Here is a 16,945-nt window from a genome sequence, read left to right on the forward strand (position 1 = left end):
ACATGATTGGGAAGCAGAAATCTCTCTTCCTTGGGGAAGGTCAGCCTTTCTTCTCATAAGGCCCTGAACTGCTTAGAAAAGGCCCATCCGTATTATGGAGGACAATCTGCTTGACTCAAAGTCTAGACATGTAAATGTTCATCTCAACTAACAAATACCTTCACAGCAACATCTAGTCTACTGTTTGCTAATACGTGGGTAACATGTCACAGACATGCTGACACATAATATCCACAACAAAGCATAAGGTGTTTCACGCTTCAAGGAGCCTCCAGGAGGGGCCGATGCCTGTCACCTGAACGCTCTGGCCCAGGTTAAGTTGGCGAATTCCTTCATGAGAAAAGCCACTGTCTCATCCAGTGGCCATCCCAAGAAAAAGGCCACACAGAAGCCAACCCCTACAAGGCCACCTCCGGAATCACTTTGTGTGGCAGCTTTCCTGGAAAAGCGAGACCTGGTTGTTTAATGTACATGTAGAACCAACCCAGAGATCTGCCACAGAAGTGACAGGGACCCAGGTGGGAGAACGCCAGGTGGGCCAGAGAAGTGTGGACAAGATGCCGACTCCAGCGACAATGTGGCATGAGGGCTCTGATGATGGCTCATCCTTGTGATCTTAGAACAAACATACGCATCAACAGTTCACCGGCAGGGGATCCCTCCAGCAAACGAGCAATGGCCAAATCTCCCCTCCTGTACCATAGAGGTGATCTTAAAACAAACCAAAAACCGAGAGACACAGGCAGGGCAGGGCAGGGTCAGGAGTCCAGCTCCAGAGTGATGCCTATTCTAGGGGCCCCAGGTCACACACATCCAGTCAATCTTGATCCACCAGGAGTGCCATTTTTATTTGGGATGTCATAGCAAGTTGAGCTCTGTCCTGACACTCAGAGACTGGAGTAACCCCATAACCCCTTGGCTGGTTGGAGCTCACTAGCAGCCAGAGAACAACACCACAGGGTGTGCGGGGGAGCCTTGGGGTGGCATTGTTTTCTGTGTAGCCACAGAGAGCAGTTGAACCTCATCAACTGACTAGAAAATGTGTTCCTGGGTCCCTCAAGAGTGTGGAGTGATCCTCCCCCACCCAGTCACCAAACCAGACCACCTTTCCAATGACCACAAAAAGAAGAATGTTAACGAAAGACCTCAACCTTCTGGTGTCGTCAAGACAAACCCCAGCAGGGCCAGGGCAATGACAGTGAAGCTCATGTCATCGGCACACAAGCACACGTGTGATAAAAAACACCGCACATACACAGGAGAGCAGTCCTGTAATGAGACATGGTGGGGAAGCCCACCAGTGACATCAACATACTCTCTCCCGAGTCCCTGGTGTGACTCGGGCATAAGCCCTGGGTGTTCTCCAGCATGTTAACGGAGATTCTGGATGCCACCACCAAGCGTGGGCTCGGGCACAAATAATTCCCAGGAATTAACCCCCAAGATGTGAACTGTCCACTTTATGTTACAAACACGCTTTTAAGCAAGTAATATCAATTCCAGAATCAGTTGTACCACGGTTGCTTGAAATGCCCAGCTCCTTTAAAACAAACCCATAACTTCCCATGGTTTCAGGTGTACCAGGCAAGACAACACCCCCTACGTGTAAGCTATTTTTACACCGTGTACGTAGACACAATTAACATAGCTGCTATTTTAGAAGGGCTGACATTATCCATGAGATCAACTGACTTTTCCTGTCCTACGCCAGGGGAGTGTTGTGCACATCATGACCCAGTGTGTACAGTGGGGTCAAATCCACACCAGCCTCGGACGCAGGAGACCAGGCACTGAGTTTAGGGGGGTACACCCCCAGATCTCCTGGACAGGTCACGTGAAAGCTCCACTCCTTAGACTTTCACTTGTGAAATGAGCAGGTTGGACTGTAGGAATCCCATGGCTCCTTCTAGTGTGTTTTATAGGGTGGATAAAAGTGTAAACTCATGATATGCTATACTCATTGACATGAAAAAACATCAACTCGGGCCAGCCTGTGGCTCACTCGGGAGAGTGCAGTGCTGATAGCACCAGGGCCCCGGGTTCGGATCCCATATAGGGATGGCCGGTTCGCTCACTGGCTGAGCGTGGTGCTGACAACACCAAGTCAAGGGTTAAGATCCCCTTACCAGTCATCTTTTAAAAAAAAAAAAATCAACTCATTTGAATTTCAGGTAAAGAGAATAAAAGCTGCTCAGTGCATCTTCAACTTAACCATAAAGTATAGAATTCACATATATAATATGTATTATCATATACAATTATGTTATATACAGTCAGGCGTCACTTAACAACAGGGATACATTCTGAGAAATGCATCATTAGGTGATTTCATCCTTTTACACACATCGATGTGGTGTGGAGTTCAGTGAAGTTACACAAACCTAGACGGTACAGCCTACTACACACCTAGCCTATATGGTAATGCTCCTCAGCTACAAACCTGTACAGGTGTTGATGTGCTAAATACTGTAGGCAACTGTTACACAATGGTAAGTATTTGTGTATCTCCGCATATCTAAACATAGAAAAGATACAATAAAAAGATGGTATAAAAGATTAAAAATGGTGCACCTGTATAGGGCATTTACCATGAGTGGAGCTTGCAGGACTGGACGTTGCTCTGGATGGGTGAGTCAGTGAGTGGCAACTGAATGTGAAGATATAGGACATTAGTGTGCATTAGTGTAGACTTTATAGACACTGCACACTTAGGCTACACTAAATTTATTTAAAAAATAAGCAATCATGCTACAGTGTTACAAAGGCTATGGCATCACTAGGCAACAGGAATTTTTCAGATACATTATAATCTTGGTATGTGCCATCCATCATTGAACTGAAATGTTATGCAGCACATGACTGCATTATATTGTACATACATAATTTGTTTCACCCAGGCATGAAATCACAAGTAAAGTTTAGCATGTATGCAACACACTGGCCATTGACGTAATTATTAGTCAAAGCACTGGCCCATACGCAACAATACTGGTGTTTCCAGGACTAGGTATGAGACTCTTCCAGGACTCTTCCCAGCCCTACCCATTCTCCAAACACCGCTTTGTTGCCAGGAAATCCCAGCCACAAATCCCCAGAAACAGAAATGCCAAGACCATGTTCTGCAACTTCAGATATCAGACATGAAAAGCATTTGCCACCAATTGCCACGTATAACCTGTCAGGAAGATTCCCTTGTCAAAGATATTGGTGGAGATTGCAGAGTTCCATTATTCCGACAAAAGAAAATGATCGTATCAAAGGAAACATGCCCTAAAGGAATGCTCCTTCCAACATGCTGTCTGTCACCAAATGCCACGTTCAGTCACATCTCACCTCACTAACAAAATAGAAGGAGTTTGGGTATATGGAAGCCGAATAAATTACCCTGAAAACAAAAAATGTTCCCTACATATTGTTCAAGTTGTTTTAGTTCTCAGAACATGGTCCCCCAAAAGTGGACCCTTTAACTCAGGTGCTCTTAACAAGGACAATGTGTCAAGTAATTGCAGCGTGTGTGTGTGCCTTTTGGGCTCAAATTTTGCCTTCTAATTTGCAATAGTGTATCAGTTACACGTCTACCCAGAAGCAACGCTTTTTGGACAAGTTTTTCCCAAGACTGAGAATGACTAGTTTCAGAAAAGAAAGAAGCTACTATCACTGTCTCTGGCTTTTTTCCAAACAAAATCTACAATCCTCTCATTCCACAGCCCCTCACATGACTTTCGGTGTTTGTGTTTTTAACAGTTTTCTAAATTTCATTGATAAATGTTTCCACCTCCTGGATGTTACAAATACAACAATTTATTACCCTGTGAATTTGAATATTCGACATTCTTCAAACACAAACTATGTAAAATATGAGTCTCAGAGCAAAGGCTTTTCTCCCCAAACATTTATTTTCACTACAGGATTTCTGGTTAGTCTTAAAGTTTAGTGATGAAGCCATTTGAGAGAACTGTTAGAGGCAGTGTTTATAGGTCATTCATTAAATCTTACTTTACGTCAAGTGGAAATATTAAACCCAGCAGGTGGGGAGAGCTGGGTCCCAGATGGAACTGTATTTAATGGCATGTGTTCAGTTTCTACAGGTGTCCAACAACTACATATGCATTTCTTACTGTATTAGTCTGTTTCTTTTGCTTATAAGAAAATACTTGAAACTGGGTGATTTATAAAGAAAACAAAATTTATTGCTTACAGTTTCTGAGGCTGGGAAGTCCAAAGTCCATCTGGTGGTGGTGACCGTGACCCAGGGGTCTCACATGGCAAGATGGTGGAAGCAGAGAGAACAGAGAAAGACAGACAGACTCTCCTCTTCTTTTAAAGCCCTCAGAACCACGCCCCTGACCACCATTATTAATCCATTAAATACTGCAGGGTCCTACAATCCAATCACCTCTTCAAGGCCACACCTTTCAATTACCATAATAGTATTCCCCACCCTTTTAACAGTCACAGTGGGGGCCAAATTTCTAATATGTAATACTTGGTGGACACAAATCAAGCTTCAGTGAGTTTTGGGGGGACATGATTCAATCCACTATACTTATCTTCATGCTTTCCCATAAATACATGAAGCAGCATCCCACAGGTGCTTGGTTAGATGCAGGGCTGAAGGGCTCACTGTAAACATTTTGGAGATTAATTTAAAGAAAGATCACACACATCCAAAAAAGAATATGTGGGCCTTCGCCTTGTCTACACAACAGCTTCAATTTTGCAGTTACCTGGATCTCTATGAAAGTAGAAACCCCATAGCTGTTTCAAAGCACTGGCCTTCACCCCACAATAAAGAGAGTTTCTTTACCCATCCTTTGGAAATTTATCAAACTAAAAAGCTTAACTTCCACTGTATTTGTTTTAAAAAATGTTATTTGGTACAGTCTAAATGTGTATGTCATTTCCAAAATTCCTACATTGAAACCTAAACCCCAAGGTGATGGTGTTAGGAGGAGGGGCCTTTGGGACGTGATGAGGTCATGAGGGTGGAGCCTTATGAATGTGATTAGTGTCCTTATAAAAGAGACCCCAGAGAGCTACCTTGCCCCTTCCACCATGTGAGACAGGATCATGACTCAGCATCAACTGGAAATCTCCACCATGGTTTGTTCTACTGGGATGTTCTCAGCTGGGATGAAGGTGCAGACAGTGTTCTCACCAGCACTGGGAAATGGCTCATCTGTGGACAGTAGAGTCACTTTGCCATTGGGTATCTCTAGAAACAAGAGGCTGAGATGTAATAGAGACCATGTCCAGCCCGGCACATAAGACCAGTGACTCATTTGTAACAGGTAGAAAAAGAAGTTTATCTGGCATAACCAGGTGGACCAAGAACGCAGGGTGCCCATGGGGGGGGGTGCCAATGCAAGCTCATGCCAGCTTGGGCCATGGTGTGGAGCAGGCCAAGTTGCAGGGTTTCTCTCCTGTCATCCTGCCCCTTCTAGAGGAACATGAAGAAATGGACTACAATGATCAGGAGAATCTGGCCAAGGGGCCGCTACCACATAGAAGCTGAATAAGACCTAGGGAAGGCCCAGATATGGGTCTTTCCCAAAGAAAGGCTTGCATGATCCGGGAATCCCACTACCAGGTGTACATGTGAAGGAAATGAAGTCAGGATCTCGAAGAGACACCTGCACTCCCACGTTCATTGCAGCTGTATTCACAATAGTCAAGACGTTGAATCAACCTATGCGCCCATCAACAGATGAATGGATAAAGAAAATGTGGTATATATACACACAATGGAGTACTATACAGCCAGAAAAAAAGAGAGGAAATCCTGCCATTTGTGACAACATGCATGAGCCTGGAGGTCATTATATTAAGTGAAATAAGCCAGGTACAGAAAGACAAACAGGACATGATCTCACTTCTATGTGGAATCTAAATAAATGGAATTCATAGAAACAGAGAGAATGGTGATTACCAGCGGCTGGAGGAGGGGGGATGGAGAGATGTTGGGCAAAGGACACAAAGTCTCAGTGGGACAGGAGGAATAGTTCCAGAGATCTACAATTAATCACAATGTATCACACACTTGAAAATTGCTGAGGAGTAAGTGTTCTCAGCACAAAAGAACAATTAGTAGGGTTAGGGGATGCATATGTTAATTAGCCTGATTTAACCACCTCACAATGTAGACACATATCAAACATCACTTGTATCACACACAATTATTATAACTGTAATACAATTATTACACGTCAATTAAAAATATATATTTTTAAATGGCTTGCACTTCCCGGCAGAGTGAAAGACAAGTCCTCATCACGAGGACAGCTGCAGAACCTTCAACGTTGTCTTCTCTGAATGCAGCACAGTTCACCCAACTGCAACCCAAGGAGCTGCAAGTTCCCCAGGAAAAGAATTCCATCCAAGTGCCCAAGATGCATCCAAACTCCACCCTGAACCAAAGGAAATAAACTCTCCAGACGACCGTATGGGGTTATCTCACCGAGTGCTGAAATTTTCTACCCCTTTTTATTACTCAGCAGGACAGACCCCGACTGGGAGGCGGCTCAGATCAGCAGCATCTCATTTAAAAGACCCCGTGGCATGTCCACGTTCCTGAGTGGGTGTGAAAGGGAATGTGGGATGGGTTCTCAGGACCTCAGAAAGTAGCCTGGCCAGAAGACACGGGACATCTTGAGGGGACACTGAGTTTCACATGGCAATTTCATATCATTTTTGTGTCGTGAACTGCAATTGTTCCTTCGATTTGTTTCCCAACCAGTTAGAATAAAAACAAATAGTGCTGATGGGTAACTACAGTTAAAGACAATGTATTATGTATTTCCAAACAGCTAGAAGGGAGGATTTTGAATGTTCCCAACACAAAGAAGTGATAAATGTTTGAGTTGATGGACTTGCTAATTACCCAGATTTGACCATGACTCATTACATACATGTACTGACCTATCATACTGTGCCCCATAAATATGTACCATTATTATGTATCAATTTAAAAAGTTAATTAATCTTAAAAATCAGTTGTAAGTTACAGTTAAGAGGAAACAGCCCTGGCATATTCTGTTTACACAGCAGAGCAGCTATCGTCAACAGTCATGTATCATATGTTTCAAAATAGCTAGAAGAGAGAATTTTGAATGTTCTCACCACACAGAAATGATAACTGTGTGAGGTGACAAATATACTAATTACCCTGATTTGATCATTACACAATCTATGCATGTATGAATACCTTACATTGTGCCCCATAAATATGCACAATTATGATGGATCCATGAAAACAGAACAAAACTTCAGCTTAAAAAATAATAAAGTTAAAAAATAGAATTAAAACTTTTTTAAAAAAAAAAACCTATATAACCTTAAACACCATTCTTAGCTTGTGGTTCCAGTTCTGGAAGTGATTTAAATTTTGGAAATCCTACAATCACTGACTATTTGATAACACTCTCAGGGTTTTCTGCTTTTTCAGAGTTTAACACAAATAGAGTAAGAAGAAAAGAGTTACCTCCAAGACCACAAGGTTAAGAACTCACCAGAACTCAGTGTCTGACACCAGCAAGTCAGAGCCCAAGTTTGAAAAAGGGAAACATATGTTCTGCCTCAAAACACCTGTACCCACGGATGGGCTGGCCATCTAAGACATTTCAGCATTGCTACCGAAAATTAAAATAGAAAAGCTTCCCTGTCCCCAGGACATAACGTTTTCAGAAAACGCACAGCCTGGAAGCTCAGATAAATCAGGGATCACGGAACCCAACTGAAGTCCTATCAGTGTCAGGACGACTTTTGCTCAATGATGGCCAGTTTTTTATAAGCAATTCTGAGAAGACACTAAAGCCCCCAGACCATATTGTGAAAACATAAGCATGGATTACTGCAGTATAAGAACTCCACATGCCTTACATCTGGAAACACAAATAACCCCTGTGTTAGACACACAGGCACTTTTTTCTCAAACCAAGATGGCAGAGTTGATTCTGATCAGTGACTCTAGAAAGAAAAAAAAAAAAAAAAAATGGCAGAAAACCTCCCAGTAACCAGTTTCAACAAACACCGGACAGTCTATCCTTATTTTTTATAAGAACCATGAGCTAAGAATGTTGTTTATATTTTTCTGCATTTCTAAATGGTCAGGGGAAAAAGTCAAAACACCGATGACATTTTGTGGCACAAAAATTACAAGATATTCACAAATGGAATTTGGTGTCCATAAAGTTTTATTGGAACTCATTCGTGTGAGGATGTTATATGGCTGCTTCTGGGACACAACAGCAGAGACGGAGAGCGGATAGTCTGCAAAACCAATAATATTTACTCTCTGACCTCTGACTAACAAAGTTGGCTGACTCCTGCCAAGGCTGCTGGAAGCCCTCGTGCATCCCCTTCCAGTGCAAAACCACAGCAAGCAGTGACTGGGATCGAGTCTCATCTCCCCAAAGCACTGAACCCTGAAAGCCTCCCAAAAGGAGCTCAGAAAGGAAACCATGGAATAAGACAACACTTACAAGTAATAAGCCGAACGCTGCTGTTCTGGGTGTTTGCTGAAGGTCACATGAAAAGTCACGTTGTTAACAAGGCGCAGGTGTCATGGGTTTTTACGTGATCTAATAGAGCTCCTGGGTGAGCCACAGAAAGAAATAGAACCTACATCCCTCAGAGGAGGTATGGGGTCTGTGAATAGTATTCACTGTCGATGCGAACCTGAAATGACTGCACTCACGGCAGAGCATTTGCACAGGGAGCTGCCGGCCAGGATTCCCAGGGACAGCCGCTTGCAAAGGTCAGACTCAGCCTCCATTCTCTGCTTTTTCCCCCACTTCTGCACAAGCAAATCAGACTTTGCAAGTGGCCAGCATCCCTGAGAAACACCGCAACAATCTCCTATCTGCCACCTGCCCCTTTCCCAAATACATTATTTAAAACGGCAGCATTCTCCCTCAAGCTATTTCCTCAGCCTTCTTCCTCAGGCCCTTCAGTTAAAATAGTTAAAATGAGGCACATCTGCGGAGGCAGAAAACCAAAACAAAACAATTTTGAGGAAACAGAGTGCCCTGCAGAAGGAGATAAGAGAACTATGTCACAATTAGGGAAACGTCTCTTTGTGAGAAATTCTCAATGGCTGTAATGCTCCGGAATCCAAAAAAAAAAAAAAGCAAAAAAACAAAACAAGTGTTAACATCTTCCACTTCAATGAAAACCCCCAAGGAACTGCTTGGTTATCACGATGGAAAATTGGCCCAGGTAAATTCAATAGGTGTGTGTGCAGAAAATTAAGCACGCCCCAAGAACAGGCAGTCCCCAAAAGGCAGAAAGTGAAAATTGGCACTGATGGTTCCTTATTTGCTTTTGGAAGGAAGGAGTGGGGGATGGACGGGGGGAGGGGGGGGGAAGGAAAATGAGGAAAAAAGAGGAAAGGAAAAAAAAAAAAGAAAGAGGGGAAATAAAGGAGACAGAAAGGGAGGAGAGATGAAGGAACCGGAGGGAATGGGCAAAGCACTGAAATTGTCACGAACTGTCCAGGCTCATCCCTCTACGTCCAAAGCAGAAATAATCCCATGAAGAAAATGGTGAACAGCCCTGTTCCCAGAGAACATGCCAGCAGCTGATGGCTTTATCCACTTACTTTAATGCAAAAAAAAAAAAAAAAAATACAAAAGTACATCATAAGTTGAGCACCCAATGACCCAAGAACCGAGCACAGAATTTCCTTTGGTGGCCTGCGAGAGTTCTCTTCAAACCCCGCCACCAAAACACCTCTCTCGTTTTCGGAGCATTTACATAAATAAAGGAGCGATCGAAATGGACACGCCACAGACAAATAAATTATGAGCTATTTCTCTGGTTTATTGAACAAGAGTCAAATTGTAAAGCATTAAATAAGGAAAACAGAATATGCAAAGAGGACTGGCAACAATGACTTAAAAAAAAAAAAACAAATTAGACACAGAGAAGCAGGTTACTGGAGCAAAACCCATTTTCACAAAGGTTACAAAAAGCAAACGGTTTCAGGAAACGTGAAGGGACCATTTGCAATGCTACAAAATAGAGCTCAAAGAGGCATCTGCTGCACCCAGCCACAGAGCAAAGGGGGCAATTCCCCAAACCTGCCCCACTCACCCCTGCCCTAGCCTCCCGCTGTCCTTCTGAGAACACTCAGATCTGAGGGTCTGGAACCAGGGGAGGAACTATTCTCCTTAAAAAAGAAAGAATGGGTTAAGCGGATTTCTTCCACACTTTGTTTTCTAAAAACGTACAGGGCTGGGGACAAAAAGATAAAGTTCTGTGCGGCTCACAGGCAGGGGGCATCGACAGCTATTAAAACGTGGGTGTTTCCTCCTTAAATCTCTGCAATCTGATGGCATGCTGGGGTCCCAGCAGAATACTGCCAATCGCTGAAATGGGTTATTTCTAAGCCGCACAGAACCCTCCCACGTCAGCCTCTTGGAGAAAGGCAGTCAGTGCAATCATTTTTCCCTAGGTAAAAAAAAAAGTAGTTTCACCTGCTGGAAAGCATCTTCTTTTTTCCCTGAATCGTCATAAAGCCATCAGTGACCCTCCCCTCCCAAGGTAAAACTATCCCCTGGTAATTTTTTTTTTTTAATTGCCCACATGGTATTGAGTTTAAAAGAGAATTCAAGAGTCCGTTCCGTCATCAAATCTAAAAACCTCTATGTATGGGAAGAAGCTGGCCCTGGCAGGTTTAAAAAAACACGTCTCCAAAAAAGGGGGACTTACTCTCATCTCAAGAAAAATGATTCTCGGGAAAACTGGACCATTCAGGCATCAGACACAAAAGAAACCTCAGGACCTGTGAGCTCCTCAGCTTGGAACTGCATCTACAAAGTGAATTTTGGCAAGCAGGAGAAAGGAGACTCATTGCCTCCAACATCCTCGAAAATAGAATGCATTCAACACCTTTTTTTTGCTTTTTTATAAGTGCCTACGTTTTATGCTCATTTTTAACACTTTTCACCAAACCTAAAACTTGTCTCTTTTGGAGAAGGGCATTTCGGCTAAAGAATCTCTTCCAAGTTTCCCAGAGTCCAGGTTCCTGCTTAAGTTAAAATGTAAACATGAATTCCTTTCACCCTCCGATCACTCAAGTCACAGGGATGGCCCTTGGGAAAGGCTATTTCTCTTCTGCCTGGAATTTTCTTGGATTGATTCAAAACCCTCCCGGGGAGAATGTAAATTGACTGGCAGGTTGCATCTGTGAAGCAAGACATCCTTCCAGCTCCACTTCTCTTGGGGAGTTTAGTATTTGCAATTTCCAGGCGGGCCCTACACACAGAGCTCATCGAGGGAGTTTCTTTCCCTTTCTGGAGCATGAGGGGACAGAGGAGGGAAGGTCAATTCTCAAAGAAAAATAATCATTTTGCTCGATTCGGGCCACCAAAGTCCCATCTCTTTCTTTTTTCCCTCTTGGTTTTTCAAAGACCAACAAATGGTCTTTGAGGTGCAAAACCACGCGGGCCAGATCCATATTTACAGCAAAGCATCCAAGTCCCCAGCCACTCCTGAGACAAGACGCCTTCTCCTACAGGAAGCCACCATCCCTGATACTGAAGAAGCCACTGTTGACACCATCGCCCAAAGGGAACATCTGCTCCTGGTCCAGTCCCCAATCCCCCTCGTCCTCATCCTCCGGCTCGGCCTCCGCCCCGCTCCGCGCGTTCTCGTAGAGAAACACCTGCTCGTCCACGTGTGCCGGGGCCAGCCGGTTCCGCTTGGCGCTCACCACGTTGGCCGAGGAGCCGAAGAGACGCTCGGGGAAGATGCGGGTGGCCGTCACGCACCAGTACTTCTGCAGGACCTTGGGCAGCACGGGGAACAGTGCCAGGCGGTCGGACCACCACTTGAGGGGGTCTTCGTTGAGGCCCAGAACCTTCTGGGACTTGAAGTTGCTCAGTTCCTCCACCACCTGGGCGTGCCACTCCTCCTGGTCTTCCACGCCACCCGTCTGGCAGAAGATCTCAGCCAGCATGTTATTGATCACGCTGGTGGGAGGAGGCGTGGACGTCCGCACAAGCTTTTTGACGGGGGGTTCTTCGGGCAAAGGGTACATCTTGTCCTCGGCCGCTCTGTAGTTGCCATCCTTGACCTTGTCCAAGAGGCCTTTGGCTTCTTCCACCACGCGGTTCTCTACTTGCTGCCGCTCGAAGGCCGACAGGAAGGGCAGCCTCTTGTAGCGGGGGTCCAGGAAGGTGGCCACGTTCAGAAACATGTCGATCTCGGGCGTCTCCTGGTAGGTCTTGGAGAGCTCCTTTGCGATGACCTCTTTGGCCATGCTGATCTCCTTAGAGTCGGTCTCTTTGATGTTGAGCGTGGTGTTGACCAGCATGTGCAGAAGCGGCTTGACCATGCTGATGGTGGGGTGTTTGGAGGCGGACAACATCTCGGCCACTTGCTTGAAGGGCTGCAGGAGGTCCACCAGCCCCTCGATGGTGGTCCACTCGGTGGCCTCCAGCATCAGGTGATGGTTGTTGCTGTCTTCCACCAGGACGCCAGCGATGACAAACTGTTGCTCCTTGAGCCTCTGCAGCATGGCCAGCGTGCTACCCCACCAGGACACGCGGTTGCTCACCAGCATGCAGTGGGCCATGTTCTGCTGTTTCTGTTTCTCATACAACATGTACATGGCCACCGTGGACTGCTGGAAGTATTCCACCAGCTTGCGGCACCGGGCAAGCAGCCCGCCCAGCTTGGGCAGCTGGAAGGCCTGCTGGATGCCAGCGTTGAAGGTCTGTCCCAGGCAAGGCATCTGAACGGCAATGTCCAGCAAGGAGCACGCCTTCACAATGTCCTTGCCGTAGTCGGTGGTGGCCCCAAAGACCTTGGCACTGATGCCCCATTCGATGAAGACCTCATACAGCACCCGCGTGATGGTTTCCGCCGTGTTCTCCTCGGGCACCTCGAATGTCTTCAGGCACCTGGAGCCCACAAACAGGCAGTTGGGGGAGCTGACACCCAGGAAGTGGACGGACAGGGTCACATAGGCCCGGTTCTGGTTCTCGCTCCTCCACATGTCCGTGGAGATGCCACACCACGAGGCATCGGCCAGCTCCTTCAGGACCACCTCCCGGAGTGCTCCGTATTTCTCAGGGATGGCCTTGGTGGAGATGTACTTCCTGCTCGGGAGCTCGTACCTGGGGTCGGCCGTCTTCAGCAGCACCTTGAAGGTGGGCTCATCCACGATGGAGGCCGGGTACAGCCCCTCGCAGATGAGGCCGAGGACGGCAGCCGTCAGCTCCTGCTGCCTCTTGCTCTCGAAGCCACCTCCGTGGCCCACCTTCACCGTGATCGAGTCCTGCGCCCCCTGCTGCTGGGACGACTCGGGCTTCAGTTTGGAGAAGGCGGTGGCGAAGGCTTCCCGCATCTGCTCGGTGTTGCTCTTGACGAACTCGCAGAATTCCTCGGGGTGATTCTTCTCCAGGTGGTAGGAGAGGTTGGAGGTATTTCCAGAGTAGGCGATCTGGGCCATGCAGATGCGACAGTAGATTTTTTTCCACTGCAAGATGCATCCTTCTGCGTTGGTGTCGAAGCCGAAGTATTTCCACACCTTGCTCTTGGCGCGGGGGTGGGCCACTAACTTCAGGTCTGTCTGGGAGCTTTCCAGGCCTTTGTTCTCCATTGCTCCTCTGCCAGGGCCTGCCTGCTCCATGTCCACTCATGCGTGGGGACCTGCTAAGAAGCAGCGAGACAAACAGAGCGTGAGAAGGGAGCCAGGTGCGCAGGGGAGCCCCGCCACGCGGTGCGAGCAAGCGAGAGGGCACACGCCCACGTGGCTCCACTTGCCATCAAAGGGCATTGCGACCCGAGGGACCGACCTTCTCTGGGTGTCGCTTTTGCAAAGCAGAGGGGAGAGTCTGACACAGAGCGCACTCTCTCTTCCAGGTTAGTCCTACGCAGCGATTCCAATGCATCGAGGAAAATACACATTTTTGTTTTTAACTGTGGCGATTTTGAAGGGGTGTCCCTTACAGCTCGTTCCACATTGCAGCTGGTCACCGTCTGCTGTTTGCCAAGCATCCAGTGGATGGGTGAGTTGGGTGGGTCATTTTGGGGGAAGCTGCGTGCATAGAATGGTCCTGCAAGCACTAAGGTGGACCACCATCACAGTTCACAGCCCCCCGCCCCCCTTATAGCTTGCTGTGTGCAAGGACTTGTTGTCAACGCACCTGGAGGCTGGTTAAATGCATCGAAGAAGTAAAAAACGGGATCTCGGTGTGGTTACCGCAGTCTTTAACTTAGCTAAGAGGCATGAACTCTGATTTTTCAAAATTTATGCTTTAAGATTAAAGCTATATCAAATGTCATCCGCTCTAATTTTAGCACCAGTACATCTATGATCTGTAACCATGTTTGAGTATCCATGGGTTCCTCGGTCCCTGAAACCTCTCAAAATGCCCACTGTAGGCAGTCTTCTACCTGTGGGTAGAAATGCACCTGCACAAACACTCGGCTTAAAGGTTTTAGTGACCTAGAAACCACCTCCCTGAATGCCCACAAATTCGGTCCCTTCCAGCTGCCATTCAGGGGCCACCTCTGTAACCAGGATACTTAAAAGGGCAGGTGCATTTTCTTAAAGGTGCTAGGTACAACTGTAAGATTTCCATCCCCTTACAGCATGCAAGAGGTTAGATCACAAACTGCACCATCCAGGCATTTCTGAGTCTCAAGAATATGTTCAGAGCCAAGTTGGGCAAATCTCAATAATGACTATAGTGGGTCCAATCACGCCCTTACCCAAAAAAACATGTGTGCACCAGGTACCTGGGAATGGGAATTCATTTGCAAATAGGGTCTTTGCAGATATCTTTAGTTAAAAACCTTGAGCTGAGCCTGTCCTGAATTGGGGTGGGCCCTAAATCCATTGACAGTGTCCTTATAAGAGACAGAAGAGGAGACACAGACACAGAAGAGAAAGCACATGAAGACAGAGGCAGAGACTGGAGTGATGTGGCCACAAGCCCAGGGACACCTGGAGCCACCAGGAGCTGGAAGAGGCAGGAAGGACCCTCCCCTGGAGCCTCTGGAGGGAGCACGGCCCTGCCACACCTGGACCTCAGACTTCTAGTGTCCATAACTATGAGAGAATACATTTCTGCTGTTTTAAGCTGCTGGTTCTGTGTTAATTTATAACAGCAGCTCCGGAAACTCATACAAGGAGTGAAACTATAAAGTGTATTATGAGTGTTAATGTCACCCCCAGTGATGGATGGAGGTCTTAGAATCCCCTCACATCCTCAGAAACAGTTACACCCTGCAATGCTTGTTTTCTGTAAAAGGTGCCAGCCTGTGGCTTTTTTAGGGAGACACCACAATGTGCTGAATTAATCCAGCATTCCTGTAGTGCTGTGGAGCTGCTTCCCCAAGGTTCGGCAGACAAATGAGGTTCCTGTGACAGACCCCAGAGCCCTGCTTTATTCAAAGGCCGGGGCTGAGAGAATGAACCTCAACAGCTCAGGTGGGGAGAGACCAAAACAGTGGGGACTTCCAGAAAGAGGGAAAACCTCAAAGCTGCACCTTCTGCAGCCGAGTTAGGGCGAGGCACCTGGACGTGGAAAACACAGTCAAGGGAAACTGAAAAGAACCCCAGGAGGCCTCATCCTTGCTTCAGAATAGGAGCCTTCAGGTCCTACCTGAACAACAACACAACACGGCTCCGTCAGATCTTCCTGCTACACCTCTGTCATCACCGTCATTATTTGGCTAAAAGAGGTTCTGGAACGTACAGCGAACTTTTATATATTATTATTACTATTATTTGGCTGAAAGAGGTTCTGGAACCTGGAGCAAACATATTCAATTATTATGATTATGATTATGATTATGATTATGATTATTATCATCATCATCATCATCATCATCATTAGGCTGAAAAAGGAATCTGGAGCAAACTTTCATATTCTATTATTATTATTTGTTTGAAAGAGGTGCTGGTACCTGGAGCAAACTTATATTCTATTATCATTAGTATCATTATTATTACTTTTGGTTGAAAGAGGTCTGGAACCTGCAGCAACATTTTGTACTCAAAGCAGCAATCCCGAAATCCCTAACAAAGTGACACCTTTGTGGAGACGCCTCCTCCTGTAAGCAGGAGCTTCCTCCTCAGCATCCCACCTTTTGTCGGCATCTAGGGGCCCCCAGGAGCCCACTGAACTGCAGCCAGTGGAGCTGCTGCCCTATGTCTGCACAATTCAGTCCAGGGCTGGCTTCTGTGAGGGGTTGTGAATGAAAGTTTCTTCCCAGTAGCCTCTCACTAAACCATTCTTAAAGAGGGTCCTAGCACCCCCTGGGAACAATCCCCCAAGACCCTCCCAAGTGGGGTCCTGCAAGGCCTTGCCTTTTCCAATTTCACACCTGTGAGAGAGGCTGCTGGATTTTCCAAACCATTTGATCAAAACAATATATCGTAAGAGGCAAGAATGCAGAAGCAGACCAGCAAATGCACCTGCCGCCCATTCAGCCGATTGCTAATGAGGCTGACGAAACCCTAAATTAGCAAGGTTTCTCTTATCCCTAATATTTTGTTGTTCTGGACAATGTATTAGTTTCTTGTTGCTTAAAAACTATATATGGTCAAAGGGTACAAAGTTTCAATCAGAAAGGAGGAATAAGTGTTAATAATCTATTGCACTAAAGTGTGGTAAATAAAGGTAATAATAATTTGTTGCATATTTCAAAATTGCTAAGAGTAGATTTTAAATATTCTCACCACACACACACACACACACACACACACACGCAAATGATAAATACGTGAGGTGATGGATATTAGCTTAATTATTCCACAGTGTATACAAATTTATATCAAAACATCACACTGTACCCCATAAATATATATAAGTATTACTTGTCAATTGAACATAAAATATACATACACATGAGGGGTCTGCAAAAATTTCATAGAAAGATTCCTCTTATCTTTTAGTTCTATTTTTTTCAATGAACTTTTTGAAGTACC

General features: G+C 45.8%; 1 protein-coding gene across 1 annotated transcript; it reads right to left on the reverse strand.

The window, feature by feature from the left end:
- Positions 1-9,798: 9,798 nt before the first annotated feature.
- On the reverse strand, positions 9,799-13,653 carry ZBED1 (zinc finger, BED-type containing 1). The gene has a single exon (XM_008568083.1). It carries the CDS (start codon positions 13,634-13,636, stop codon positions 11,513-11,515), a length of 2,124 nt encoding a protein of 707 aa, XP_008566305.1. The 5' UTR covers positions 13,637-13,653; the 3' UTR covers positions 9,799-11,512.
- Between the last annotated feature and the right edge of the window lie 3,292 nt (positions 13,654-16,945).

This window comes from Galeopterus variegatus, unplaced genomic scaffold (assembly GCF_000696425.1).
Source record: "Galeopterus variegatus unplaced genomic scaffold, G_variegatus-3.0.2 Scaffold21, whole genome shotgun sequence".
In the NCBI taxonomy this organism is placed as follows: domain Eukaryota; kingdom Metazoa; phylum Chordata; class Mammalia; order Dermoptera; family Cynocephalidae; genus Galeopterus; species Galeopterus variegatus.